The sequence below is a fragment of the Cladosporium halotolerans genome (assembly GCF_011745625.1).
Source record: "Cladosporium halotolerans strain TM138-S3 chromosome Unknown Sca17, whole genome shotgun sequence".
NCBI lineage: Eukaryota > Fungi > Ascomycota > Dothideomycetes > Cladosporiales > Cladosporiaceae > Cladosporium > Cladosporium halotolerans.
This window is the reverse complement of record NW_027191468.1, coordinates 182,404-209,119: the sequence shown is the minus strand read 5'-3', so window position 1 is coordinate 209,119 and position 26,716 is coordinate 182,404. Positions and strand designations below refer to the sequence as shown.

At 53.2% G+C, this 26,716-nt stretch overlaps 14 protein-coding genes across 14 annotated transcripts; 10 read left to right on the top strand and 4 right to left on the bottom strand.

The window, feature by feature from the left end:
- Positions 1 to 382: 382 nt before the first annotated feature.
- Positions 383 to 1,780, bottom strand: WHR41_05015 (uncharacterized protein). The gene is made up of 2 exons (XM_069373621.1): positions 1,300 to 1,780; positions 383 to 1,111 (listed from the first exon to the last, which is right to left on the bottom strand). The coding sequence occupies exons 1-2, from the start codon at positions 1,597 to 1,599 to the stop codon at positions 437 to 439; spliced, it is 975 nt and encodes a 324-aa protein (XP_069228893.1). The 5' UTR covers positions 1,600 to 1,780; the 3' UTR covers positions 383 to 436.
- Positions 1,781 to 2,512: 732 nt separating this feature from the next.
- On the bottom strand, positions 2,513 to 4,788 carry WHR41_05014 (uncharacterized protein). The gene is made up of 3 exons (XM_069373620.1): positions 4,055 to 4,788; positions 3,686 to 3,999; positions 2,513 to 3,633 (listed from the first exon to the last, which is right to left on the bottom strand). The coding sequence occupies exons 1-3, from the start codon at positions 4,418 to 4,420 to the stop codon at positions 2,646 to 2,648; spliced, it is 1,668 nt and encodes a 555-aa protein (XP_069228892.1). The 5' UTR covers positions 4,421 to 4,788; the 3' UTR covers positions 2,513 to 2,645.
- Positions 4,786 to 6,250, top strand: WHR41_05013 (uncharacterized protein). Its single transcript, XM_069373619.1, has 2 exons — positions 4,786 to 5,058; positions 5,185 to 6,250. Exons 1-2 carry the CDS (start codon positions 5,025 to 5,027, stop codon positions 6,201 to 6,203), a joined length of 1,053 nt encoding a protein of 350 aa, XP_069228912.1. The 5' UTR covers positions 4,786 to 5,024; the 3' UTR covers positions 6,204 to 6,250.
- On the bottom strand, positions 6,200 to 6,998 carry WHR41_05012 (uncharacterized protein). Its single transcript, XM_069373618.1, has 2 exons — positions 6,672 to 6,998; positions 6,200 to 6,609 (listed from the first exon to the last, which is right to left on the bottom strand). Exons 1-2 carry the CDS (start codon positions 6,822 to 6,824, stop codon positions 6,328 to 6,330), a joined length of 435 nt encoding a protein of 144 aa, XP_069228911.1. The 5' UTR covers positions 6,825 to 6,998; the 3' UTR covers positions 6,200 to 6,327.
- A 432-nt stretch (positions 6,999 to 7,430) lies between these two features.
- Positions 7,431 to 8,360, top strand: WHR41_05011 (uncharacterized protein; the record flags this gene model as incomplete). The annotated part of the gene is made up of 1 exon (XM_069373617.1): positions 7,431 to 8,360. The coding sequence occupies one exon, from the start codon at positions 7,431 to 7,433 to the stop codon at positions 8,358 to 8,360; it is 930 nt and encodes a 309-aa protein (XP_069228914.1).
- Positions 8,361 to 10,001: 1,641 nt separating this feature from the next.
- Positions 10,002 to 11,298, top strand: WHR41_05010 (uncharacterized protein; the record flags this gene model as incomplete). Its single annotated transcript, XM_069373616.1, has 2 exons — positions 10,002 to 10,387; positions 10,485 to 11,298. 2 exons carry the CDS (start codon positions 10,002 to 10,004, stop codon positions 11,296 to 11,298), a joined length of 1,200 nt encoding a protein of 399 aa, XP_069228913.1.
- A 1,514-nt stretch (positions 11,299 to 12,812) lies between these two features.
- On the top strand, positions 12,813 to 14,336 carry WHR41_05009 (uncharacterized protein; the record flags this gene model as incomplete). Its single annotated transcript, XM_069373615.1, has 1 exon — positions 12,813 to 14,336. The coding sequence occupies one exon, from the start codon at positions 12,813 to 12,815 to the stop codon at positions 14,334 to 14,336; it is 1,524 nt and encodes a 507-aa protein (XP_069228863.1).
- An 803-nt stretch (positions 14,337 to 15,139) lies between these two features.
- On the top strand, positions 15,140 to 15,962 carry WHR41_05008 (uncharacterized protein). The gene is made up of 2 exons (XM_069373614.1): positions 15,140 to 15,415; positions 15,475 to 15,962. Exons 1-2 carry the CDS (start codon positions 15,264 to 15,266, stop codon positions 15,506 to 15,508), a joined length of 186 nt encoding a protein of 61 aa, XP_069228864.1. The 5' UTR covers positions 15,140 to 15,263; the 3' UTR covers positions 15,509 to 15,962.
- Positions 15,963 to 15,971: 9 nt separating this feature from the next.
- On the top strand, positions 15,972 to 16,932 carry WHR41_05007 (uncharacterized protein; the record flags this gene model as incomplete). The annotated part of the gene is made up of 1 exon (XM_069373613.1): positions 15,972 to 16,932. The coding sequence occupies exon 1, from the start codon at positions 16,015 to 16,017 to the stop codon at positions 16,930 to 16,932; it is 918 nt and encodes a 305-aa protein (XP_069228866.1). The 5' UTR covers positions 15,972 to 16,014.
- A 208-nt stretch (positions 16,933 to 17,140) lies between these two features.
- On the top strand, positions 17,141 to 18,070 carry WHR41_05006 (uncharacterized protein). The gene is made up of 4 exons (XM_069373612.1): positions 17,141 to 17,162; positions 17,224 to 17,528; positions 17,578 to 17,655; positions 17,713 to 18,070. Exons 2-4 carry the CDS (start codon positions 17,460 to 17,462, stop codon positions 17,974 to 17,976), a joined length of 411 nt encoding a protein of 136 aa, XP_069228867.1. The 5' UTR covers positions 17,141 to 17,162; positions 17,224 to 17,459; the 3' UTR covers positions 17,977 to 18,070.
- Positions 18,071 to 18,537: 467 nt separating this feature from the next.
- Positions 18,538 to 19,663, bottom strand: WHR41_05005 (uncharacterized protein). The gene is made up of 2 exons (XM_069373611.1): positions 19,316 to 19,663; positions 18,538 to 19,239 (listed from the first exon to the last, which is right to left on the bottom strand). Exons 1-2 carry the CDS (start codon positions 19,540 to 19,542, stop codon positions 19,155 to 19,157), a joined length of 312 nt encoding a protein of 103 aa, XP_069228865.1. The 5' UTR covers positions 19,543 to 19,663; the 3' UTR covers positions 18,538 to 19,154.
- A 140-nt stretch (positions 19,664 to 19,803) lies between these two features.
- On the top strand, positions 19,804 to 20,454 carry WHR41_05004 (uncharacterized protein). Its single transcript, XM_069373610.1, has 2 exons — positions 19,804 to 19,951; positions 20,004 to 20,454. Exons 1-2 carry the CDS (start codon positions 19,832 to 19,834, stop codon positions 20,160 to 20,162), a joined length of 279 nt encoding a protein of 92 aa, XP_069228992.1. The 5' UTR covers positions 19,804 to 19,831; the 3' UTR covers positions 20,163 to 20,454.
- Positions 20,455 to 22,138: 1,684 nt separating this feature from the next.
- On the top strand, positions 22,139 to 23,965 carry WHR41_05003 (uncharacterized protein; the record flags this gene model as incomplete). The annotated part of the gene is made up of 2 exons (XM_069373609.1): positions 22,139 to 23,198; positions 23,253 to 23,965. The coding sequence occupies 2 exons, from the start codon at positions 22,139 to 22,141 to the stop codon at positions 23,963 to 23,965; spliced, it is 1,773 nt and encodes a 590-aa protein (XP_069228870.1).
- Positions 23,966 to 24,337: 372 nt separating this feature from the next.
- On the top strand, positions 24,338 to 25,744 carry WHR41_05002 (uncharacterized protein; the record flags this gene model as incomplete). Its single annotated transcript, XM_069373608.1, has 1 exon — positions 24,338 to 25,744. One exon carries the CDS (start codon positions 24,338 to 24,340, stop codon positions 25,742 to 25,744), a length of 1,407 nt encoding a protein of 468 aa, XP_069228961.1.
- Positions 25,745 to 26,716: the final 972 nt, after the last annotated feature.

The window sequence follows — 26,716 nt, the reverse complement described above, 5'->3', positions numbered from 1 at the left end:
CTCCTCCACCAACTCCCCCGCAGATCGGCGAGTCAGCTTGTGTGGCGTGTGGCGCATGCGAGTACAGCAAGGCAAATGCCCAGATTCTTTGCCGTGCGCGGTGAGACACACTCGGTGGGGATGTCGTGTGACCGATGAAGCAAGAATTGCCCCCTGGGCAATACAATATCTTCAAATTGTGTTTTGTCGATCAGTGAACATTGACCATCAGCAAAACAGCATCCCACTTTCTCGGTAGCATCTTGTACGATCCCGATACATCAACTGTCACATCTCAAGCACATGAGGTTTCACCCATAGACTGATCAGCCAAGGACCATCCTAGGATGACCGTGAAAAACGGCAACATTACTTGCAAGGAGCACCGCTGTACTATAACAGATACATGGGGAAATTAAGATTGATTTCTTGTCATCAGCTAGCATCGTCAACGTTTCTACTGCGAGCCTTTCACGCGGCGCTTGAGCAGATACTCGTAATCCGGCATCGCCTCATATACTGTCTTGGCCAGATCATCAGCATCTTGCTGCCCAAACTCCTCAACCCACTTCGTCTTCTCCGTCTCGATGTCGAGGTCGCGGGCCTGCAAGCCCGATTTGATTCCCTTGGAGGCGTTCAAGGTTGACAAGAAGTGTACTTTCATCGGATCTGCCTCCTCACGCGTCTCCCACTCATACTGAACAGCATTGGGGTCGAGCCCGGTTTCATTGCAGAGCTGTCGCACCGCAGCCGGGTTGTTCATGATGTCGTCGGCATCGATCACCTTTGGCGCCATGCCGTGTTCGTGGGTGGAGTACCAATCGTACAGAGCACGGGAGTAGCGCAGCGTCAGCAGAGCGACAAATCTAGCATTGCTCGGACGGCTGTCTGCAAAGATTTTCTTCTGCGTGCGCACGAGTGAAGGAAACATCGCTACCGGATGGCGGATCTGGAAGATTGGCTGCATCGAGAGCAGGAAGTCATCTGGGAGAAAGGAGGGGTTGGTGTGCGCATCCTCAGGACACAGCACCCAAGGCTCCTTGCCATTGCGGTCCGCCTCGTAGACAGAAGCATACAGCTTATCGGGGCTTGCCAGAAGGCAAGCATGTTCTTTGACGAATACCTGGAGACCCTGGTGAGGATGTCGGCAGTTAGCGTGGTGGTTTCCGGAGTCGCAAGAAGCTTGGTTGAGCACGCAATCGTTAAATATAGGCGCGAGTCCACAGCCTCAATGCAGCAAAACACAACCTCACTTCTCTTTTCTACTTCGTCCAAAGTTTTTTGCACGCATATTCTCTCCAGGATGCGAAATTTGCTCACCTTTGCTTTGGCGCCGTACAACTCTGCCTTGGCTGCTTCGAACGCTTCCTGATACGGCGCGTACAACGCTTCCCGCTCCGCCTCAGGAAAGCTGCTGAGAGGACCTTTCTCCATCGACATCATCATCGGGAAGGCTGCATTGAAGAATTGATAACCCGAGCCCTGGACGCCCGGCTGCGCCTCCATCATCCTCTGGAATAGGTTGGACGCCGAGCGCGGATGCGTGAGGAGGTAGACTCCACGGCGCTCCGGTCTGGGTCCATTGGTCGAGCTTCCGTTGACAGGTTCTGAGTGAGGCATGGTAGGCTTGTGAATTGCGTGTGTAGTGTCTCACACAAGAGAATTGTTGATTCGATTTTTTCAGGGCGCTTCTCATTCATCGACGGCCACCCCAACGACTCAAATATACGGCCTCCCATCCCCCTGCCTGCAACCTGTTCAACCCCTCTCCACATCACCGCATGACTTCTCTCACGCTATTCCCAGCAGTTACCGCCCTGCCCACATGGCTCTAGACTGAAAAAGCATCATGGCAGGGCACTCGGAAGCTAAGTGCCCGCCATCCGTATGAGTCGCGTTGACCACGACGTCATCATTCAGCAAGCCGCACATCGATTGGAGCAGGCAAAATCCTGTGTTGTCTCCGACCCTCAAAGCCGGAGATTCGGGGCTACTATCACGCGATTTTGGCGAAGGCCGACCTTCTGAAACGTCTCTCTAAGACCGGTCGGATACGCTGTGGATCCAGAGCCGGTGGGCTAATCTCACCAGGTCTCTTGCCAGTACCCTGCAGTGCCACTACTCAGCAATCCGTTTGCTGACACCGTTTCTTCTTCGGACCATCGTCGCATCCAATGGCAACATCGCGACAAAGTATCAGCTGTTTGCTGTCACACGACGGCTGCCTGGTACTGTACCGTAGAGTGGAGCTGGACAGGGAAGCAATTTTGACAGCTCACTGATCTGTAAGCGATCCGATGCCGCATGCCCCGTTGCAGGACGAGGTATCAACGTAGTTGTGCCACGATCGAGCCCTTAAGGGTCATAACTAGGTCTACACGTAGACAAACAGTCCATCTATGCAGGGCACCCGTCATCTGACAGAATGGTGCGATGCCTGCAGAAATGTTAGAGAAGACTGATTGCCGTCGGTCTTAACGCGCGCGCAAGCAGCCGAGACGATAAGTTGGCTGAGCAATTCGGGGATAAGAGATTAGACGAATGCTACAATTCCACTTCATACGAGTCTCCAACGATGACGATCATACATCTATCTCAACTCTTTTCTCACCCCCTCCCGTCTGATTCAAATCATACAATGACGGCTTGTCTATGCAACGCCAATTTCAACCAGCATGCTCGACAATCTCGGTGACGAGCTTGCCGTCCTTGATATAAGTTCTCAGCTGCTCCGGCAGAGGGCATTCCGTGCTGTCGTCCTCATCGTTCGCGGGAGGAAGGACGATGTTCACACTTGTGCTCTTGCTGGTGTAAACTTCTGTGTTCAAGCTCTCCTTGCCGAGGTAGATCGATGCGCCGTCGACCTGGTCGAGCATGACAGTTGGCAGAGTGCCAGTGACCTGAATAGCAAAGTTGGGACTCTTAATCACGTCCACGGAGCTGACCAGGGTGTCGACCAGGATCTGTAAGCGAGGGCAGTTGTCGATGCTGACGGCGTTGGCCTTGCCCTTGAGGATGATAGTGGTGTTCTTGCAGCGGGAAATTAGGATGCTCTGCGTCTGGCTGACTTCGACCTCAATGGGCACAGAGGGCGAGTCGAAGTTCTCGACTAGCCATTTGTTACCGTCCAGCTCTTTCTTGCCTTCCTTCTTCGTAGGCGTGCTGGCGGCACTGTTCTGGCGCATGGAAGCAGGTTTGGGCTTGGTCTCCGGGCCACGGCTGCGCGAGCGCGAAATGTTGTCGCCGCTGTTTTGAGCACGGAGAGCCGGGTTCTTGTGTGTCATTTGCGATTTGTCGACTTTCTTAAGGCCTTTGGTGACTTCCTCGCCGCGGTTCAGTTGGGAGAAGACAGCATCCATGTCGCCAGCGCCACCCTTCGCAGGCGCAGGGGCACCGCCAGGCGGAGGCGGAGGAGGCGGGTTGTTGTCAAAGTTGGGGAGAGGAGGCGGCGGAGGAGGAGGTGCGCCACCGCCTGGCGCAGGCGCTGGAGGAGCTGTAGGGGTCTTGTTGTCATCGGCCTCGCGGTATGCTTGAGTGGCATCAACGCCATTGTTGTTCCAAGTGAGGCCAGTCGGGTAGTGCTTCTTGATGTAGCTTTGGAGGGCCTTCAGAAGGGCATAGTACGCCTGGACGTACTTGACGTGCTTCTGGTCGCTTTCGAGGAGTTAGCAAATGAAGGCGCATGCGCAGGACCGCAGCTACTCACGTCTCCTTATAAGCCTTCAGCACACGGTTTCCGTACATCTGCGCACCACCAATGACCTCGCCGACAAAGTCCGCAGGCTTGCCATCCATGATGAGCCACTGCAGCGCACCAATACCCTCACCGACCATGGCCATGTGATCTTTCATTTGCGACGCTCTGTTGGTGTCCCTCACGTCTCCCACCGAGCCCATATCTTGCTGGAGATCCTTGATCAACTCCGAGAAACCGGCAGAGGCCATGTCGGGCTTCTTGGCCTTGGTCGAAGTAACGATGAAGCGCCTCTGGTCACGGAACGCCTTGGCGGTAGTCTCCGCCTGTTTGTACGTCAGCGAAACGCCCTCCTCCCATGTGTTATCCGTTCTCACGCACCTGTCCCTCAACCAAGGGGTCTATGCCTTTGCTCGCCTCTACGAACTTTTTGACATCCCCATCAATCAGCTCGTCCATCTCTTTGATCGCAGGAGGGAGCTCCGGCGCAGAAGTCTTCTGGGCCTCTGCGGGCGAACCGCCTGCCACCGCAGTACCAGGGAGGTTTGGCGCGCTGGCCCTGGGCGCATTGGCTTGTCCAATCTTGCCATTGTCGAGAGATTCGAAGCTCGTGGACGTCGAGGCGATATCCTCTAAGCGAGAGGTTGCAGCTTCAAGCCTGCGGATGATAGCTGTGAGCGGATTGTTTCCATTGCTGTTAGGCGTTGAAGGCCCCGAGCCGGCGCTGTAGTTGACGTTCTTCGCCATTGTGGTACAGACGTATCAAGCGTAGAGGGGGGATTGGAGGAGCATTGGTAGGGGTTAGTGATGGGGGAAGAGCTACCTCTTGATCAAAGTGGTCAGGTTGTTCATGCCCTGGCCCTGGCTCGGGCCTGCCATGTGGTCGGACATTTTTGGTCTCTGCGGTCACGAGACGCTGCGACGTGTCTGCACGTAACCGTCAGACCCGCAAGGGATCGTCTGATGTTGCGTAAAGCGTGCGCGGGGAGATCGTCGGAAGTTGTCTCGATGCAGATCCGAGCTCGTTCAAGAAGGAAGGAGCAGGGGAGTTGGAACAAAGCTGGCGAATGCCTGGTGTATAATGTTTGGTATGGAATACGGAAGCCTTGTAGGCAGGAGATGTCGATGCTGATGGCCAGGAAGCTCCCGAAGCCTAGCCTCCAGCATGCGCCAGTCCGCGCGTGCAACGCCGAACGCTCCAACGCCACACCCCGGAGAAGCTGAAGCTCGAATGACGTGCCTCAGATCGCAAATGTTTGAGGCTGCCTCAACACCGTCTATCTGCACGCAAAGACGATATCCTTCGGCGGGTTCCGGTCCAAGGCTATAGAGTATTAGACGGTCGGCCATCATGGATTTCTGTACCCTTGGCATGTTCATCATAGGTAGGTGCTCATCATCATCTCACATCCTACTCTTATCAGCACTTGGTCTGAAAACACGCTTCACGACTCACCAAAGCTGCTACCCGGAGCACGACTCTACTGCCGCTCACCGCTAACGGGCGGCAGACGACATCTATCCGCCTCCTTCAGCCCCTGATCAAACACCCCAGATCAACATCATTGGTGGTGCCGGAACATTCTCTGCGGTTGGTGCTCGGCTCTTTTCTCCGCCACCACAGTCGAAATCTGTTGGCTGGGTCATCGACGCAGGAACAGACTTTCCCTCCGAGTTGCGGAAAACGGTATCCTCATGGGAAACAGGCGTGCTGTTTCGGCCCCGCGATGCCCTCACCACACGCGGTTGGAATGGCTATGGCGAGAACGATCACCGCGCGTTCAAATACCTGACCGAGAAAAAGCGCCTCACCGCTGAGGATCTCACCGAGGAACTTCTGGCCTCGAAAAGTTTCCACCTCATCTGCTCGGCGGTACGATGTAGTGAACTCGCGCAACGTATCAAGGAGAGGCGTGCTGAGGCATTCGGGGAGGATCTTCCAGAAGCGATCATCGTCTGGGAGCCAGTTCCTGATCTATGTGTGCCGGACGAGCTGGAGAATACGAAAGCTGCTCTGAGCCGGATTGATGTGCTCAGTCCTAACCATGAGGAGCTTGGTGCGCTGTTTGGGTTTGAGCATTCGAATGGTGTAGAACGAGATGCTGTTGAAAGGCATGCGGCTGAGTTGGCAGCAAGCGGCATTGGGCCAAAAGGCGAAGGCGTCATTGTAGTAAGGTCGGGGAAGCAAGGATGCTACATCGCGCACTCCAGCAAGGATAAGAGCAACTGCTGGTTGCCTGCCTATCATACAGACCAAACCAAGGTCATTGATCCAACAGGGGGCGGCAACGGCTTTCTTGGTGGTCTTTCTGTTGGACTCGTCCGAACAGGGTTTGATGTCATTGAGGCCGCTCGCTGGGGAAGTGTCGCTGCTAGCTTCTGCATTGAGCAGGTCGGAATGCCAAGGTTGACGAGTGCTGCAGTATCGGATGAGGCAGAGCGTTGGAACGGCGTCAGCGTTGGCGAGAGGCTCGAAGAGTTGAAAGGCAGGAACGAGTCGGATCACGTCACTTCTGCAGTAGAAGGTTGAAGGTAACCCGTCTTGTCCATAATACCCGTCTATCTGTTGTCATCATATTCCTGCGTCCGGATTCCGTCCGTTTCCTCTCTGTGTAGCTGTCTTCACAAGCCCCATCTCATGAAAGCTCCCCACTTCAAGCTTTCTTTCCTTGTCCTGATTTCCATTCGTCCACAGCCTTGGTTGCCACCCTGAATCCCTCAATACCTGCGGGCATACCGCAGTAACATGCTGCCTGTAAGATAACCTCCCTAATCTCATCCTCTGAAGCTCCATTGTTCAGGGCGCCCTTGATGTGTGTCGCGAGCTCAGACGAGCGGTTTTGGCAGCAGAGCATGGCAATGTTGAGGAACGAGCGGGTCTTCAATTCGAGGCCAGGTCGAGTCCAGATTGAGCCCCAGCATGACTCGGTGACGAACTGATAGGTGATGAGGTCAGTGACAGCCTCTGTCGAGATCGGTTCGCAGAACTGTTTCTTACTTCCTGCATGGCGCCTGCGAAGGAACCAGTCCCATTCTTGAGAGCATTGTCAACATATTCCTTGCCTGCTACCTGGTATCGCATCTTGAGACCCTCATTGAAGAGGATCTCATGTGCTTTCTTGACTTCCTCTTCGCTGTAGTTGGCGGCCATTGTTGCGGTGGGTCGGACCTATGATGGACACAGTAAATGTCGAGGGAGAGTGGCTTACGAGAGTGCTCTACAGAAGTCTCGTCGCATAGACCGAGGTCGTGTCGCTTTATGATCTTTATGATCGGGGCAACACGGGAGCTCCCCAGAGAAGCACATCATGGAGCGTTATCGGCCGGCAGCTGTCATCGCGCGTACGGCACCGACGTCGTAGCTTTACCCTGATCTCGGTCGTCTCGAGATGGCGATTGCGGGGTCGAGCTGGAATTGAGGGGTCGCTTTGAAGAAACACCGACGACATCGGAGTTGATTCGTCGATCCCTTGTACGGTGCCGGTGTCTATCACGATGTCAGTATGGGCTCTGGTCAAGTATAAGCTAGCAACACCTCTTCGATTAATAGTGTCGGACTCCTGCAATTCTTTCGCGACTGGGCGCAAAGCTTTTCCGATATACTGCCCACGCGTCTCCTTAATCCCATTCCGTATTCAGATTGCACATCACGTACTTCTAGATCCTGTTCACCTTTACCTTGGTCTTTTCGCAGCAGCGCACGCATCCGAACGCACCGCGTTCTCCTATATTCTGCTCACATCCTCGCACCCGCAAAATGCCATCCAAAATTCATCCGCTTCCACCTCCCACTTCCGACCAGACATACGTGACGGTCTCGCCCATAGCCGGCGGATACATAACACTCGCTGAGCAATTCTTTGTGTCGCCCGCCACACAAGATGCCAAACGAACAGTGCCGTCCCTCACATTCCTCGTCACTCACCCAGGAACATCAGCTTTCGGCGCGGATGCTGCCAAACCATTTCGAATGATGTTCGACCTCGGGCTACGTCGAGCGAAAGAGCGCTATCCAGAGCAACTACAACGCCACATCGACGGTCGAGCACCGCATCAATTACCACCTGGTGTTGCCGCACAGTTGAAGTCCGGTGGGCTCGATCCGGCAGACATCGATCTTGTGATGCTTAGCCATGTGCACTACGACCACCACGGCGATCCCGAGGACTTCCCAAATGCTCAATTCGTGGTCGGCAGGGGCGCTCTCAACGTATTGAAGAACGGCCTGGGCGGTATTGCCTCGCATCAGCATTTCGTACCTGACACACTACCAGACGAGCGATCGAGTGAGCTCTCTGATCCCAAAGGTAGTGATTGGAAACCCCTTGGTCCCTTTACAGCAGCCCTCGATCTGTTCCATGATGGTTCAGTGTATGTCATCGACACACCAGGACATCTACCAGGGCATGTCAATCTGCTTTGCCGGACGAAAGACCGCTGGCTTTGTCTGTGCGGCGACGCGTTCCATGATCGCAGGCTGTTGACTGGCGAGAAGGACATCGGCACTTGGCCCGGACCTGCAGGAAACACGCTGTGTATTCATCTAGACAAAGAAGCGGCGGCAGAGAGCATTGCAAGGTTGCAAGAGTTGGAGAAGATAGTTAATGGGCGGGTGGAGCTCATTGCGGCGCATGACGAGGGTTGGTGGGAGCAGAATAAGGCCAAGCAGTTTCCCATGCTCTTATGAACACGTAGAAGATGAAGCTGCTCTTGTAAACACGTAGAAAATATGATTGCGTAAGAATGACTGCGCAACGAACTCCTTTTGCCGATACAAATTGCGTTTCTGCACGATCTCAGCATCATTGAACGAAGGGGGTTTTTCAAACTTGCGGCCGCTTACGACTGGCTCGTTTAGCAGATTCGGAGGACATGAACGCCAATGGACTCTTCGACTATCGTTAAAGCAACCTATCCAGCTAGTTTAGTTCGTGTATCTCACTCAAAGCTCGTCCAAACCATTGATTGACCAGCAGCAGCTGTTAGACTGGGGATGCTGCTGCTGGTGGAGATGAGGGCGAAGTAAAAACCCGACGAATTGCGGCGCGCCCGTTTCATGGTAAACCCTAGACAGATCTGGGTTGTCGAATTTCGAAAGTCAAGGTCGCTCGCTATGCCTGCGAATGGTGTGCTAGACAGACTTGATTGCGCATACGGCGGAGACAGAACTAGCATACTAGCCGACAGACGAGTTTTGGACGCCGGTGAGTGAGAGCGCTCGCGGTACGAACTAGAATCAGGTGCTTCCCTGCATGCAGATTTAAGCAAACAACGTGCACAATTCTGCTATAAAGACTCACTGCGGTCTAAACTGGATTTCTGAGTCTTTGCAATCACAGGTGCTCACGATGATATTCTTTCAATGGGAACTCTGAATTTCCAGCTGTGAAGATGCAGCGCCAGAAATTGGGCAACATCAGACTCGAACCGCTAGGCTTTGGCTGAGCTTGTAGGGAGCAACCAGCCGCGGGCAAGTTGGGGGCGGAAGATCCGTTCGCCGACGCAGCCCAGTCGAATCGCTGGTTTTCCAATTTGGTCTGCTCGTTAGCACTCAACGCTTGACTTCCCCGCTTCTTTTACGGCGAATTTGAGCACCTTCGCCGCGGCGAATTTAGCAAAAAAGACAACCCCATCAATGATTGCACGCAAATATCGCGTATCTAGTTTAAGATTTTACTCATAACTCTTCTAGATGACACGATTCGAGACAGTTGTACGTACCGGGTACAATCCTGGAGCATTCCAAGTCGGGCGGCAACAGCTCAGGACAGAGACAAGAATCAGCTAATATCGCAAAGTGGGGGCAAACACTGAACAACGTGCAGGTCTGGCAAAGAGGTCTGCGGCAGGCGCCATCCAGACCATAGCCCATGTGCAGTGGCGCAAGTCCACGTGCAAAGCTAAGGAAAGTATATGGACATTGTGGCAAGCATCACACCACCTGAAGCCGTGGTGGCGCGCGCGGGGTTAGCAGAGATCTGCCTGTGTCGGCAACGGTCCGTCTTTTCGCCATGTTGTAAATATCGTAGGTTCAATTGCCCATTGACGCAGTTGCGCAAGGTTCCGTCTTTCGTTGCTGATCTAACCTCATCACAATGTTGTCATTATATGCTTCAGGTGACACATATTCCAATGTGAGCTTCCATATGATCCCTCGTGTGCCTGCCGCTCCTCAGCTCAGCTACAGCCACGAAAGCTTCTCGAAGCTCAGCTGCGGCTGGGTAAGTCTGTCAGCATCAAGATCCAATATAAAATGCTTGTTGATATCTTGACTTTCAAATGCGTTGGTTTGCCCCAGTTGCGCTACCTTTTTAAAATCTCATACAACATGGATCACAACACGGTCTCTCAATTGTGCGAACGCTTGCACCAACAAGTCGCCACATACAAGTCTGGGGATGAGAGTCAGCGTCAAAAGATGCTCCAAAGCACGACCGAGCTCATGAGGGCTATCGAGACACCATCAGAGCGCATCGCGCGGATGTGCTACCCTGATATCTACCTCTTCTTGGCCGTCCGCATCCTTGTCGACCTCAACATTTTCAAAATCATTTCGGACGAGAAAGATGCAGTCACCGTTGCTCAGTTGGCAGAGAGGACGGGCGCAGACGGTGAATTGCTCGGTCGACTGCTCAAGCATGCCTGTACGCAGGGGTTTGTGCAAGAGATTGGGCCGGACGAATACACTGCCAATGGGGTGACTGACAAAGTCGCGTGAGTGTTCCTGCTCGTGTCGAGTGTTCAAACAAACAAACCGTGGACCCTTCTTCAAGGTCGCACCATATTTATCAAGCTGACTCTTCTCCGACAGCACACCAGAAGGCAAAGGCGTGATCGTTGACATGTTCCAAACCTTCGCTGTAGGCTCCAAATTCCCGGCCTTCCTCAAGGAAAGAAAGTATCAAAACCCAACCGACAAAAGCGACACAGGTTTCATGTACGGCATGGGCACTCAAGATCCTTACTTCCAGTACATCAGCAGGCCTGGCCGCGAGGTTGAGGCTGAGGCTTTCTACAACCACATGCGCTTCAAGACGCTGGGCTTGAAATGGCACGAGATGCCAGGCATTGTGGAGAGCGTTTTCGGGGATTATCAAGCCAAGAACGACGAGGTCCTGATGATCGATGTGGGCGGCGGCAGCGGTCACGATCTCGTCAGCTTTCGGGCTGCACACCCTGATGTGAAGGGTCGCTTGGTACTGCAAGACCTGCCTGAGACCATCCGCGCGGCAAACGCTGCCGGAGAGCTGGCAGCGAAAGGCATTGAGGCTGAAGAGCACGACTTCTTCACACCGGAGAAGGTCACCGGTGCTAGGGTGTACTATCTGAAGATGGTGTTGCACGACTGGCCAGACGAGCAATGCAAGCAGATCCTGGCCAATCTGAAGCCAAGTCTCCAAGCTGGACACAGTCGGATTTTGCTGAACGAGATCATCATCCCGGAAGTCGGTGCTGGATGGTTCGAGACGTCTGTGGACATGATCATGATGTGTTGTCATTCAGCTCAAGAACGGCGAGAGAAGCACTGGAGGAGCTTGATCGAGAGCGTTGATGGGCTCGAGGTCAACAATATCTGGAATGTCGACGGTGCTGTCGAGAAGGTTATTGAGATTATGTTGAAATGAGCAGATCTATCGCTAGACATTGAGATTGCCGTCGAAACGCGGGAGAGATTGAACCAAAATGGTCATTCATCGATTGCTGCCGATGACATATGGGACAATCCAGCAATGTAGACAATACCTCAGGTCGCATGACAGTTGGTACGGTGCAGTCGTATTGAGAATGGCCAATCGCCCAATCACAGATCCTGACCTCGACTTTGTCGTCATTCGAAGAGAATCGGAAATGCATAGCGCTTGAGTGCGAGGTTTTTCTCTCTATCATTACCCACGTGATACCCACATCCAGTATACGCAGCCTTATCGAGCGGAAGGACCACACATCGCGAGCCGACTGGCCGAGATTGTGAATCTCGTCGGTCGCGCGAACGATACCCAGCTTACGCTGGAATGGAAGCGATACTGGACAACTACGGCGTAACCAAGCTCATCACCTGTGTCCCGGCTTTTTGTCCCACCTCCTAAATCTGATAAGAGGTGCTTCCCAAACGCCTGGTGGTGGTGAGAGAAGCTGTTCCCGAGACGAGTACGTACCACCGTACTGCTTTCGCTCCGACACGTGCGTGTCTAAAGGTGACTTTTCGGTATCTTTCGATAAGTGGTGGCTTCAGCTTTCAAAAAGAATACTCAACACACCGGAATCGCCAACGACTCGGCAAACCGAGAAAGCCATGGACCAGGTTGAAAAGCACGCGGACTACCAGCAGTGCATCGGTTTCAATAGCTTAAGAAAGTAGCACCTCGCCGTCTTCTAAACATCTGGAGAACTGTGTTTCACAGGCAGCCATCACGAGGTCGTAAAATAATGTCGTCCGATGTCACGGACTGGCATCACAGAAACAATCTACCAGTGAATCTTCGCTTTCAATAGCTTGAGTAGAAGGTAGCACGAGTTTGAGGTGCTACCATCTCCTGTAGAATTTGCGAGCTCAATTTTAACTAGAGAGTACTATAGCCAAGATACGACTTCGAGGGGCTACCATCTCCTACAGAATGTGCGAGCTTAGTGTTGACCAGAGAGTGCCGCAGCCAAGATGCCAGTTCGAGGTGCTGCCATCTACAATAGAATTTGCAAGCTCAATGTCAACCGGAGAGTGCCGCAGCCGAGACACGAGTTCGAGGTGTTGCCATCTGCTGTAGAGCTTGCAGATTCAGTGTTACCACAGAGAGTCGGAAACTGTGATGCCACACTAGTGGTGGATGGTATCACGGGTACCTTGCAGCCGCGGGAGTTCCCGTGTAACAAATCGAAGCAGCGACGTCATGACTTCGATAGCTGCGTTCCTATTCGTTGCGTACCTTCACCACCAGCCTCACTGTTACTGAGTACCAGCCTTCACAAGTGAGTTCCGTCGACAATCTTGCGGTACCTCGAGGCTCAGTCAGCTAAGGTGTCTTATCTCGTTTGCTCTCAGCTCCCGCTGGCGATTCGGTCACTATTGCCTCTGCGAGGTCTCAGGGCGAGATCACGGTTCTCTCTTCCTGTCGTCAATCGAGATCACTCTGCACAATCGACAATGGCTCGAACAACCAGATCATCTGCCGCGAAACCAGCTTCGCCTTTGCGCAATCAGCGTGCAAATCCAACAGACGCCACGCAGCTGTCAAGTCCACCAGCAACGCCCGGACCGGCGGCGTCGAAGGCATCCTCGAAGTCCAAGGCATCATCGGCTATCAAAAGTAAAGCGCCTACAACGCCAGCTAACAAGGGTCGCAAGCGTTCTAATCATCATCAAGTGAAGCAAGAAGATGATGATGGCGACATCAACTCGTTGCCTCATAACCTCGGCACCGCTCTTCCCACGCCCGGTGGCGATGACGGCGAGGCTTATCAAGAGGAACCACCAAAAAAGCGCAGCAGAAAATCTGCCAAAAGCGAGCCCGCTACCGACCAAGATGTCAAACTTGAGGACGAGGATGAAGAGCCAAAGAAAACGCCGAAAGCGAAGAAGACTGGCTATGGACTGACGCCTGGTATTTCACCATATCCCGACTATATGCGGCCAACGCCAGAGGAATGCGCCGAGGTTGTGCGCTTGTTGGAGAAAGTCCACGGAAAGGTCGTTGTGCCTAAAGCTGTTCCGCCACCTTCACTTGACGTCGCCGGTTGTGGAGAAGTGCCTTCTGTCCTCGATGCTTTGATCCGCACCCGACTCAGTGCCAACACCACGAACAAAAACTCTTCGACGGCCTTCCAGGGGTTAGTGAAGCGATTTGGGGTGATCAAAGATGGCATTGGAAAAGGAAGTGTCGACTGGGACGCAGTTCGCCGTGCTCCACAGAAGGAGGTCTTCAAAGCTATTGAACGTGGTGGACTGGCCAACGTGAAATCCAAATCGATTCAAGAGATCTTGCAAATGGCCTACGAAGAAAACCAGGCTCGCAAATCCGAACTGCTCTCATTGTCTACCAATCCGGCCGGCGCGGATAATGAAGCCACAGCCGAAAAGAATGCCGAGATTGAGAAGGCTTCGCAGAACATCATCTCGCTTGACCATCTTCACCTTTTGAGCACGAACGATGCCATTGAGAAGATGCTCACATATCCAGGAATCGGCCCGAAGACTGCATCGTGCGTCGCACTCTTCTGCCTCCAACGCCCAAGCTTCGCTGTCGATACCCACGTCTTCCGTCTCTGCCAGTATCTCGGCTGGTTGCCGAAGAAGCCCAAGAAGGGCGAGCCGAAAGTGGATCGCAACACAGCCTACAGTCACTGTGATGTCCGCATTCCGGATGACTTCAAGTACCCGCTCCATCAATTGCTCATCAAGCACGGCAAGACTTGTCCAAGGTGCAGGGCCATCACTGGCCAAACTAGCGCAGACTGGGACAAGGGCTGTCCCATCGAGCATATTGTCCAGCGCCACGGCGCAAAGAAGGGTGGCGGAAGCACCAAGGATAAGAAGAAGGCGAGAGAGGCTGCAGGCGCCGATAGTCAATCCGACGACGACTTGGACGTAGCGGACGTGAGTGGTGGCGAGGAACAGCATGATGCTGCTGAAAGCGAATTGAGTGAGCTCGAGTCTGAGCCAGAGGCCTAAGCTCGCCTTGCAACAATCACCCTAAGCTGCCCGCCACTCAAAATGGCATCGACTTAGGGAGGCTGTGGTGCCCTGTGTGCTGTCCGAGAGTAACGTCATTTGATTGTATATTCATTGTACTATACTGTGTATTAGATATCCCAACCGTTTCCAGGACACAGCCTCGTTGGTTGGAAGACCGATTTTTGCGTGTGTAAAGTGGGGATAGCACCCTACTATATTTCACTACTTGATGAAGCAGAGGACTCTAGACTCCTTTGAAGGCCTTCGGAGGCTGCCGGTGAGATCTACCGATTAGGTTCCTGATAGCTTTTGAATAGTAGAGTTTGGACATCAAGCTTGACGTTGCCACTCTTGCCTAATTATCGCCTCTCAAAAGACCTTTACCGCCTTGGGCGCAGAAAGTACCCCGCAGCACAGATCACTTTTCTCGAGAGCAGGCCGCAGTATCCGCGCGGTGCGCTCGGTGCCTGGACTTTGGCAGCTGAGGAACACGTAATAACGGCCCGGCTAGGAAGGAATAGTTAGTTGGATTGATTGCCTACCGATTGTGCGAAAGCCTGTGGCCATGCTGCTGATGATTATGCCCGGAGGTGATATTAACGTTAGTCTAATGAGGGCGATGGTAGCACACAACATGAACTCACGTGTTTGGACATGCTTGAAAGGCGTCAGATAAGCGTCTTTTCAGGTACCGACGATGCGAGCGGAGAACATCGCTTCGGTGATGACGCTCGGGTGCTCTATCTTTGGAAAACCCGGGACAGGGTTAGCTCTTGGACGTGTTTCAAAGGAACCATACAAATAATCTCGTAGGGCTGACACTTTCCACTTCTTCTGATCATCATCACATCCACTCCTCCACACATTTCGACCGACGCAGACCCTCACGCTCAGCCTTACGCCTCTCCCTCAGCCACAGACATCATGCCGTCCTCCACCTCCGACATCTGCCTTTACTTCCTGGCGCTCTTCTTGCCGCCGCTTTCAGTGTTCTTGAAAACCGGCTGCAATTCAGACCTTATCATCAACATTGGTCTTTCCATCCTGGGATGGATTCCCGGTGTTATCCACGCGTGGTATGAGACAGAGTCTGGATTTTCCATGCCGTTGAATGCAGTTCTGACGATCGCTGCAGGTGGATCATTGGCAAGCACACCACGCCCGCTTGAAAGACAAGCGAGCGGCGTCACGAGACGCGCGGCTGTGAATGACCAGAGTTTGCTCAAGATACCCAAACGATAATGTTTACTGTATGGAATACTCGGATCGCTTCATCATGCTCGCATATATGTCTGATCATCGGATCGCGCCTTATTTGACCGCGATTCACGAGGTTGTGTTCCACGGTCTACTCTCCGTCGTGGTGCCTGGACGGGAGAACGGTGCGCTAGTCTTTTGCACTGCCTCCTTCCGGCCGCTCCATATGCGACAGAGGCAGCCTCTGGACTCTGATAGATGCATATGACTCCCTATGTGTTTCAGCCTTCTCGCGCGTTGCTGTCCAATTGTCTAGGCGCGCGACACACCCCCATGCGACCCATGCTGCCGATCAGCGCCACTGACAAGTATGACGCCGCAAAGTTGGCATACAAGTATTTCCTTGCGCGCACTCCTTACATACCTTGCAATCTCAGGTTTTCTTTATTCGAACTACCTAATTACTTAATCCCGAGAAATGTCTATGGACTACGGCCCGCAAGGGCTACCTCCGCCAGGACAAGGATACTACAACGCGCAAGCAACACCTCGTCATCAGCCGCAGCGCGGGCGTCGTCGCTCGCAAGAAAGATCTGTATCACCGAGAGGCACAGAATACGTGCCTTACTCGGATCTACCATGGGCGAGCCAACAGAGCGCGAATGAACCTCGCGCAGGCGCAGGCGCAGACGCTAGACGAGAAAGCGAGGTGCGTCCCGGGAACTTCGAAGCTCAGAACCAGCTTGCGCCTTACGACGACGAGAAAGCATGGGCCGAATGGAACCGCGCATACGGCCAAGAGCCCGCGCATGTTCCTACGAACACGCCACTGCCACAGCAAAGCAGGCGGAAAGATGAACGCTCTCCCCGTCAGAGGCGACGTAGATCATACGAGGATGACCTGGAATACGCGGATTTTCGTCGGGCGCGTCGCGCGAAGTCTAGGCACCATGAACGCCGGGACAGCACTCGTTCCGAGATGGATTTTGACGAGAAGCTCGAGAAAGGTGCGAAAGACTTGGGTCCAGCACTGCTAGGAACTGCCGCGGGGGCGTTCCTAGGCCGCAAGCTGGTCAACAAAGGTGCGCTGGGGATTATTGGAGGCGCGATCGCAGGTGGAATCGGCGCAACTGCTGGTGAACGTTTTGATGAGAGGAACCGTCGCAAGCAGGACGGGAGAACCCAACGGCGGAGAGAGGACGATGACAGATATTATAGACGGCGATATGAGGACCGAGACAGAAGCTATGCGAGTCGGCGCGATTCTTCACCATTCTCGGAACTTTCAAGAGACGACGAGTCATTGCCTCCTCGCCGGCGGCATGATGAACGGCCCCGAAGGACTAAGCCGAAGAGATACGTCGAATACAGTCCCGACAGCTACAGGAGCGTATGAGCGGCCGGCCGAGGCTCTGCTCACTTCTTCGATCTCGGATAAAATGACACTCATGGATGAGCAGCATTCTTGTAAGCGAGGCGCCTGAAATTGGTGGAGGGAACAACAGAGCGTGGAGACCTTTCACGACTAATGAAGTGTACGTTATGCGTGGTTTTGTTCTCTTCTCTTGTGCGATTGGAGGGACCAGCGACTTTGCTATTTCAGCGTACGCGACGAATAAATCGTAAGTATGTAATCGCTAGATAAGCACTGCCATAGCGCAAATCTAATAATTCCGTGGTGTGATAGAAACTCAGCTGTCCTTCACAAATCGGTGGTTCCACCACAAGCCACGTTCTCACAATGGCGCTTTGGAGATGGCTAAGGGCGCTGTGGCATGTAGCACCCCGCTCTGGGCAGCTTGAATAATAAGCTGCCATAGTAACGATCCCGATTACTCGGTCCAGCTGCGTGTATTTGCTTGGATGGTTACCGGAAAGTACAGATTCTGAAGTCGAAATCCACGATCGAACCGAATTACAGAAATGGTCAAAGGAAGCTGCGTCTGCGGGGAGTGGACCTACCAGTACGAAGGCGATGCTGTTGTAGCCACAGTAGGTCTATAATTGCAACACGCCCGTCTCATACTGACACGTTCCTCAGTTCTTCTGCCATTGTGTTCCTTGTAGGAAACTCGCTGGCATTAACGGTAGCACCAATGCAGTGGTCTCGGAAAATCAGGTAAGCTACCTAAGTTAATGGGATCTCAACACTCGTCTGCGGCTAAGAACTCTCCAGTACAAGCAGCTGTCGGGTACTGACCGGACGTTTGTTCGCAAAGGTGACAGCGGCAAGGATGTTACGAACCACAATTGCGCGAAGTGCGGTACCATTATGTGGGCGAAGGTGGAATCGCTCGCCGGCGTGAAAATTGTTAAGACCGGTACGATCGACGATGAGGAGGCCTTGAATCAAGCGATCCCCGTACAGGAGATATATTGCAAGGACAGGCCAGCTAGCACTCCCGCAATCTCTGGCATTGAGCAGAAGCATGCGGCTTGAGAGGGGTTTTTATGCTGGCTATGCTGATTCCAATCCTTCGTATCAGTTTTGGCCGCGTTACGATATGCCTCTAGAATGAAATACCTTATACTTATGGGTGGACTCGTGTGAAACGACGAGTTGAAAGAGAGAATGATTTCCATTGTGGGTGGGAAATCTTGATGGACTCTTGCGTTTGCCCTAGGAGAGGATCAAGTTCAGTCCTCTGTCGACCAACGTTGTCACTCCGCCACATGGAGTCAAGCTCTCTGCATCGTCAGTGGCCCGAGGATCAAAAAAACCATATTCCGGTATCGTGTCGCACAGCAAGAATAGCAAAAAGCAGAGCAAAATGCATCGGCCGGGAATCGAACCCGGGGCTGGCCGACATAGAAGGTCTGATGGACCTCAGATGGCAACGGCCAATTTTACCACTAAACCACCAATGCTTTTTATTGGCTCAACAAAGATCAGTCGGCATATAGAGCTAGATATGTGACCCAAGCCAACATCTGAATGAGAGGAGACTTGTTTCCGGCAGGATCGCGAACTCTGGACCTGACACATTCTAATGTGACAGGGTAGGCCAGGAAATCAGACAGTTCAGATTCTATGCTGTGTAATTCTGACCCTGGCTTGAATCAGGTATATGATAGCCAAACTTCATGGCCTCAGGGCATTGATTTCAACCGCGGCATGTTCCCTTTCAGCGGCGGAAGGTCTCATGTAACGAATTACCCCCAGTCCCCATTCTCTTCCTCGATCTGTCTCGTTCGGTCAAGCACTTCGCCGATACGACCTTGCCAGTATCCAGCTCAGCGTCGCCATAGTATCCCCATGTTTCATAGCTCGAGCTAATCTTGTTGCATTGTTCCTCTCGCAGCCCACTGGCCTAGACCTTTTGTTTACGAGGCTCCGAGCTCTCGCAAAGTGAGTGAACGCGTAACGTGCTATCTTCCTTTCTGGACTTTCAAGATCGGACTTCCACTCGGAGACCCTGGCTTTCCAGATTCACTGGAAAACACACAGTATCTGTCATGCGTAACAGACCTTCGAATGAGAGGCGGTGCAGCAATTAATAGCTGGGTTTCCTTAGATGTGTTCGGGTTGACACAGACGTGACACCTGTTGGAGGAGTATGATGCGTCTGAAAAGGCTGCTCGGGATTTCGTGTCATCTTCGGAGTGGTTACATTTCACTCAGCCTCTTTTCGATTGCGAGCCGTCGGCAGCATTGGCGCCATTGACTGTCTCCTCGCCGAGGACCTTGGATGCAGCCATGAACCTATGACAGACATTGGTCAGCCCAAACTCTTGAGAGACTCCGCACAGTACCCTTGTGCAATTCAGGCGTAACTCACATGCCACCAGCATATCCCCCAAGACCCCTCATGCCCTCAGCTTGCACTGCAGTCATGCGTAGAAGGTTCTCCATATCACTCATGTTTGCTGTCAGTTGCGCAAGCTGAGCATGCAAGTGCGACAGTTGTCGGGTCTTTGAAGCCGAAGTTGGGACGGTAGATAGCCTCGAGCTGCTGTGCGTGTGCGCGTGCGTTGCACTTGGTGTACGAGGGTGGAGGGCCATCATAGAGACTAAGCGCACCTCTTTGATTTATGAAGCCTTGTTCAAATGTAAGGGGCTGGAGCTGCAGAGATTCAAGATTCTTACAGCAGCGTGCTGTGGTCCGTGAAAGTATCCGAGATACCTTGGTGCAGGCGCGTTGTAGCAAGCGCAATGTTTATTGTGAGGGGAAGCCCGCTTCCCAGTTAGGAAGGTTTCCCGCTTGCGCGCTCAAGAGAAGGCTTGCGTCTAGATGCGTTTCTTCATAACGTTGTTTTAATTGCTACCTACCTATCACTAATTTTAATAGACCACAATGTCGGCTGCAGGCGCAACGAAAACGCGCAGATTTGTTTTGACAGGTGCAGTGGCCGCTATTACTGCTACAGGAACGTGGTATGGAGCTGGATTGAAGACCCAACAGGAGAGAAATCACGTGAGGCCAAAATGAGAACCTGCTGTAAAGGATTCCACTGACTCTTTTGCAGGAGAAGGAGGTCATTAGGGAAGCGTCCGTGAGCGAAAAGCTCCAGCAGATGGAGACACGTCGCGATCAGCTTGCTCGCAGGAGAGACGAGCTCCAAGCCAAGATCGATCAAGTGGCATCAAAATCGGAGTCTAGAAACACGCCACCTCGAGGTCGGTAGGGCTACAGCAGTCAGGACCTCAATTTTGGGCGAGAAAAGTTTGCTCAGCGCCGCTCACGACAATCCGGGATGATTGCGATATCATGGCGCGCGCGCCGGTCGTCTAATGCGTCCACTAGTGCCGGAGGCTGAACTGGCTGAAGCAGATCCGATGTAGCTTATAGAGACATCGCTGCGAGGGTAGATGGGGACGACCCCGCGATGGATCGCAAGGGCATGCGATTCAAAATCTGAGCGGTGGAAGGAGCAAACGCCAGTGGGCAACTCTGCTGGATCTCAGTTGTATCCAGCAGCACTGCCACAAGGCATCATTCTCGGTCTGTTGGTGCAAAGCAGGATTTGAGATTACTAAATCGCCACGCATTCGGGAGTCTGTGGCGCATTTCATATGACGGCAAGGCCGATGTTTAATCGCTCGCGCCGACAGAATGTAGCAGGACGCGACGGACGTCTGTATAGCCTTTTACAGGCATCTCGAGATATGTCAGGCAATATGACGAGCTACCTCCACCTTCATGTCAATGAGAATGACAATTCCTCGGAGAGTCACGGGCTACGGGACACATGGGTTTGGTTAAGCGGTGGATCGATCACGATGGCCCGTTGTTCACGGGTTCCATCACATATTCGTCACTCAGGCATGAACTCCACCTGCGTCTGGATCGTCCACATCGGGCTCTGCCGAATCTCTTACAGTCGACCAGGGGGTTGGTGGTCTTCTTCTGATGATCGCGCGATTTGATGACGAAGCTGCAGAGGGCATGGGTTCATCCCACTCTACCCGCTAGCTGAGGCGGTTTGCAAGAACTTGCAGTTCAGGACCAAAGCATGCAACAATGGCCTGCTCCGAGGGACTAGACAATGAAAAGCTGTATTTAGTATCGCTAGCCGGGTTAGATCGGATAGCGGTCACAAAACTTTTCCTGTTTCTTGCCCGGGTCGCAAGTGCCAGATCCGTGCGGCCATGCGCCGTCTCTGCCCGTGTCTTGCTTGTACGCACCAAGACGACCGATGCCTCAGTGGCGTAGTGGACACCCGACACAAGCCTGCAGCCAAGCCTCCCTTGTTAAAGACACAAGCGTGACAAGCCAGCCGTGCCCAGATTCTGTGGAGTTCTCCATGAATCTCCATCCCCAACGGAAATGGAGCACATGGAGGTGTGTGCATGGACCATTACTGTCGTCGGAGGCGGCTCTGCAAGTGGCTACTGAGGTTGGTAGCTCGACGTCCGGCAGCGGAGCGGCGAAAGCTTGGATGTCCGATGCTTTGGTGAACGCGCGATGGAAGCCGGAAGCCGATGTTCTCGCGGCCGTCAGACGCGTCGCCCAATGGAAGTGGGCAGGGCTGAACGATCCCCGGCACCGGCTTCGCTTGCGGCACGTTGAAACGTCGGCATGTCATCAGCCTCTTTCGACGTCCATGGACGTTGCCGCATGAGCCGGGCATAAGCTAGATTCATCTCGCCGAGTGTCATCTGGACGCGTCTGGCTTGTGGCTGGCCACGATGACGAGTGCTTCAGTATCAAGGAAGCTCCCAGAAAGCCCGCAAGCTCGTGGCGGCACATCAAGGAAGACACTAAGAAGAGCGAAGAACGCGCTAAGCAAGATTAACAAAAACAAGCTCCACACTCTAATCGGTCCGAAAGCTTGGTGTGGAGCCCACTATCAGGTGGCGCGACGCCTATTGTTCGGCCAGTCACGGTAGGGTGACGGCACGTTTGGCAACGACACGAGGGATCCCGCACGATGCTGCCCGCGGGGAGCGCGCTGGAGCGTCTGGAGCGTCTGGAGCACCCGGAGGGTGGAGCGTGCCGGTGGAGGTCCCGGAAGCGTGTCACGCTGTTCCCACTGTGTGCGGATGCGAGGTATAAAGAGTTGCAGGTGGCGCTCGTCAGGCAGGTTTCCTGTGCTCTCTCATCCGATCTGCCCATTTACCCTACCTCCTAAATCTTGGCCAAAGCGCCTAACCTTCCATCATGTCGAAGACCGACCACAAGGCCGATGCTCACACCGAGAACATCGAGGACAGCGGGTCCAGCATTGTCAAGAATGGCGAGGATATTCAAATGGCAGTGCGCTCAGGCAGCACAGCTCACGTCACCAACACCGCGGACGCCATCGACATTGCCAAAAATGGTGGTTGGGAAGCAGATGCGTTGATCAAAGAGCTCGAGCAAGAAGTCGAAAGAGAAGGCGCGAAGAAAGGCATTTTCGACATCGAGTTCGCCAATCCCAAATACTTTACCTGGTTCCTCGTCACATTCGCCTCCATGGGTGGTCTCCTTTCCGGTCTCGACCAGTCTCTCATCTCTGGCGCTAACTTGTTCCTTCCTGACGATCTTGGTCTGGATGAACGTCAAAACAGCTTGGTCAACGCAGCCATGCCTCTCGGCGCTATCGGTGGTGCTCTGCTTATCTCTCCCTGCAACGAACTTTTTGGTCGCCGCTGGGCTATCCTGATTTCCTGCATCCTCTACACCATTGGAGGCGCCCTTTGCGCTGGTTCGATCAACTTTGCAATGATCGTTGTCGCCCGTCTCATCCTTGGCGCTGGTGTTGGTCTCGAGGGTGGCACTGTCCCTGTTTACGTTGCTGAGACTGTCGAGCGCAAGATCCGTGGTAACTTGGTGTCGCTTTACCAGGTCAACATTGCCCTCGGTGAAGTCCTTGGCTACGTGGTGGCTGCAATCTTCATCAGGGTAGAGGGCAATTGGCGCTACATCCTTGGCAGCTCCCTGCTTTTCTCGACCATCATGGGCATTGGCATGCTCTACATGCCTGAGTCGCCCCGTTACTTGTTGCACAAAGGTCGCGTCCTCGACGCTTTCAAGGTCTGGAAGCGCATCAGAGGCACCTCAAGCATTGAGGCCCGCGAGGAGTTTTTCATCATGAAAGTTGGCATGGAGCAAGAACACGCAGAGATTGCTGCTGGCTCTGGATCTCGAAGCATGCCTTGGTTGGACTTCTTCACCAAGCCCAGAGCCCGCCGTGCCGTCATCTACGCCAACATCATGATCTTCCTTGGCCAATTCACCGGTATGTTCACAATACTCAGATTTGCCCTTCATTATGTGCTAACAGCTCTACCAGGCGTGAACGCAATCATGTACTACATGAGCACCCTGATGAACCAAATTGGCTTTGACCCCATCCAAGCCAACTACATGTCCCTCGTCGGCGGCGGCTCCCTCTTCCTCGGCACCATTCCCGCTGCCTTCCTGATGGAGTCGTGTGGTCGTCGCTTCTGGGCCACCGTTACTATGCCTGGATTCTTCGTTGGACTGATGCTCACCGGTGTCTCCTACTTCTCCGTATTTGAGGAGCGTCAGACTGCCAGACTCGGTCTCTACTTCACAGGCATGATCATGTACATGCTGTTCTTTGGTTGCTACGCCACCCTCACTTGGGTCGTTCCCTCGGAGTCTTACCCGACCTACCTGCGTTCCTACGGTATGACTACCTCGTCTGGATTCCTGTTCTTGTGCTCCTTCATCATCACGTACAACTTCCGTGGTATGCAAGAGGCCATGACCAAGCAGGGTCTGAGCATGGGTTTCTTCGGAGGTATCGCACTCCTGGGTTGGATCTACCAGCTTCTGTTCATGCCTGAGACCAAGGGCAAGACTCTTGAGGAGATTGATCTCATCTTCGAGCAGCCGACGAGCAAGATCGTCGCTGAGAACTTGAGGAACATCAAGGAGACCACTGCCGACCTTTGCGCCTTCCGCTTCAAGAAGGTCTTCATCGATGACAACAGGGCCAAGGCCGCCGTTGGTCTTACCGAGGAGAGATTCGGTCACTAGACGCTGCTCATGATACACGCATAGATACATGTTATTATATCGAACGACTTTTTACACGTTACTACTTCGTCCCATTCCCCGTCTCGAGTCGCATGTCTGCCACCAATGCATATTCCTCTCACCAGGCAAGTACTACCATGTACCAAGTGCTCAATGAATGCATTCAAGGAAGTAGCTCAAGTCCTAGCTCGGACTGTTATGGTTGCCTTTGCTGTGTGGTTGTTCCACAAAGGAAGGCGCGATCGACGACGTGGTAAGCTTAACATGACTTCACCTGTTACAGCGTGGCAGCATAACTACGCCCCTACCTTGACAGGTTCGACCTGGCAAAGATTTCGGGACTTGCAACACTTCTGTCCGTGATTCGGTACAATGGCTCAACACCGCCCTCGACGTAATCGCCGGCGCACTTGGGAGGGGACCGACACGCCCATCACCATCCGCGTTGGCAGCCGCCGGCATCCACGGGGATCCAGCGAGATCCAAGTCACATGCGCACAAGATGGCAGCCGGCTCGCGCGCCTCATCGATGAACAGACGTGCCTGCGCCCGAAAGATCCACTCATCGTCTCAATAAACGGCCACCAGCCTTGGCTGAAGGACATTCTGTGCACATGCTTCGACGCCTCCTGGGAGCCCATTAGCGAGGTCAGTCGTGAGCTTCAGTTCGCTGAGACTGCAAAGTTTCCGGAAAGAGCATCCAAGAGCGGTCAATCGGTACCTTGGACATTCATCATGGATCAAATGAATGTGCCCCAAGTCTACTTCTGGTCGGTGGGCCTTGAACCGCCTGAAAACCACAGGCGAGGAATACCGATCATTCAGCAATATCGGTTGAGGGTAGGGGTCTGGTTTTGCGAGAAAGGCGCCTGCAAGTTTAATCGCTCGATCAGCACTACCTTGATCTTCACTCGCCCATGCGACGTCCCTGAGCACATCGTCAGCAACATCTTGTTCAAGGAGCTATACGGCGAAGATGATTTCAATCAGCCCCGCGACGATCCAGAGGGCATATGCTGGATCTTTTCTCGCCTGTACTGGTTGCTCAGCAACTGGCAGAACGTCATTCGAGAAGTGATAGCTCGCCTCGACGAAGCGGAGATCAATTCCAGCGGGCGTTACTTCCCTGTCAAGCTTCGAACCAGGACCATGCACATCGAGGTTGACCGTATCTATGAGCTTCAAGAATACCTTCGCTTTCACTCTCGCTCTTTCAGGAAGCTCGCAAAGCTCAGACAGAGCGTTTCCCAAGACCGACAGGAACATCATCTCTGGAATGAAATCGAGGACACCGTGGATGACTTGGATCAGTTCGACTCTTCGCTTGACAACCTTAAAGAGCGCTTTCTCAACCTCCTCGACCTCGAATTCAACATTCAGAACGCCGACCAAAGCGAAGACAGCTCTTTTCTCGCAGTCATCGCTACGCTGTTCTTGCCGGTGTCTTTCCTGGCTTCAATTTTCGGCATCCAGAACATCGAGTGGAGGCCAGTGTGGTACTTGTGGTCTGCAGTCCCAATATTTGTCGCTTCCTGCATCTTCGTCGTGGTCTTCCCGTTCAGCGTTCGCAGGTACCAAAAGACAAGATACGGACTGGAAGCGACGAAAGTGCTGCTCCGCCCCACCGACTTCACTATGTTGGGAGATGCGCTTCCGGATAGCGTCAACGTACCGGGCAGCAACCGACTGGGAAGATTAAAGGATCGTGCTCAGAGGCAATCCATTGGTGAGGATGTGACGCACGGTGGCAGTCGTAGCAGAAGCCGCGGCTGGGCTTGACAGATAAGGAGGACCACTGCCTGGAGTTTGGAATTTCGCTAGCTTTTAGACGTTCATATGTAGACTACCCTAGCTTTTGTTGTAATGTTAAACAAGATGCGCCATTCGGACTGAAAACTTCAAGTATGTCAACAAGCTCGAGGGGTGCGTACCGCTCACGCGAGAATTTGTAGACAACCACGTGTGTCGAGAGAAACTCTGAGTGAGACCTGTGGTTCGACAACTTGGAGAGAAGGTAGCACGTTGATGTTCATTTTCTCTTCGAAGAGTAGAGATGATGTAAATCGAACACTTTTCCAGAGATATCGCATAGACCTCCGGCGTCTGGATCCAATGGCTGGCATCCGCAGCGCTGAGACGTTGGGGTAAGTAGGGTTAGGGTCTGGGTTAGGATCCAACATCATTCATACTGATTCGCAGGCTTCCGAGACTGGGAGAAAACCCGTAGACGTGATAGATGTTATGTTGACATTAATATTAATATCTTCATATGACCGGTCTCATGATCTATGTGTCATTCGCTGTCATTATTGATTCGTGAATCTGACCTCAATGACGGTAGGGCGCATAGCTTGTTGGGGCGTGTCAGCCGCGAAGATTTGTCCGATTGATCCACAACACATCTTGTTATCCACGATTGCAAGGCATTGTATTCGCCTCTATTAGACATTGGGCGTCGTGAAGGACCTCGGTACACGTGAAACTATTGAAGCCAGACCCGAACGGCCAATGGTCTAACATCTAGCCCCATGCATCAGTGAAAATTGTCAAAGTGTAGCATTTTGGAATCGTGTGGACTTCAGTAAACGGTTCGTTGTGGTTCGCTGGACCTGCACCATGCAGGAAAGAAGGCAAGGTTGCCATCTCCGTGAATTCCGCGCGAAAGAGTGACGTCTGGTGGCAATAAGCATCTTTGAGCAAACCGCTGATCGAAAGAATACAAACGCTGGATACTTTGTGGATCGATTTCCT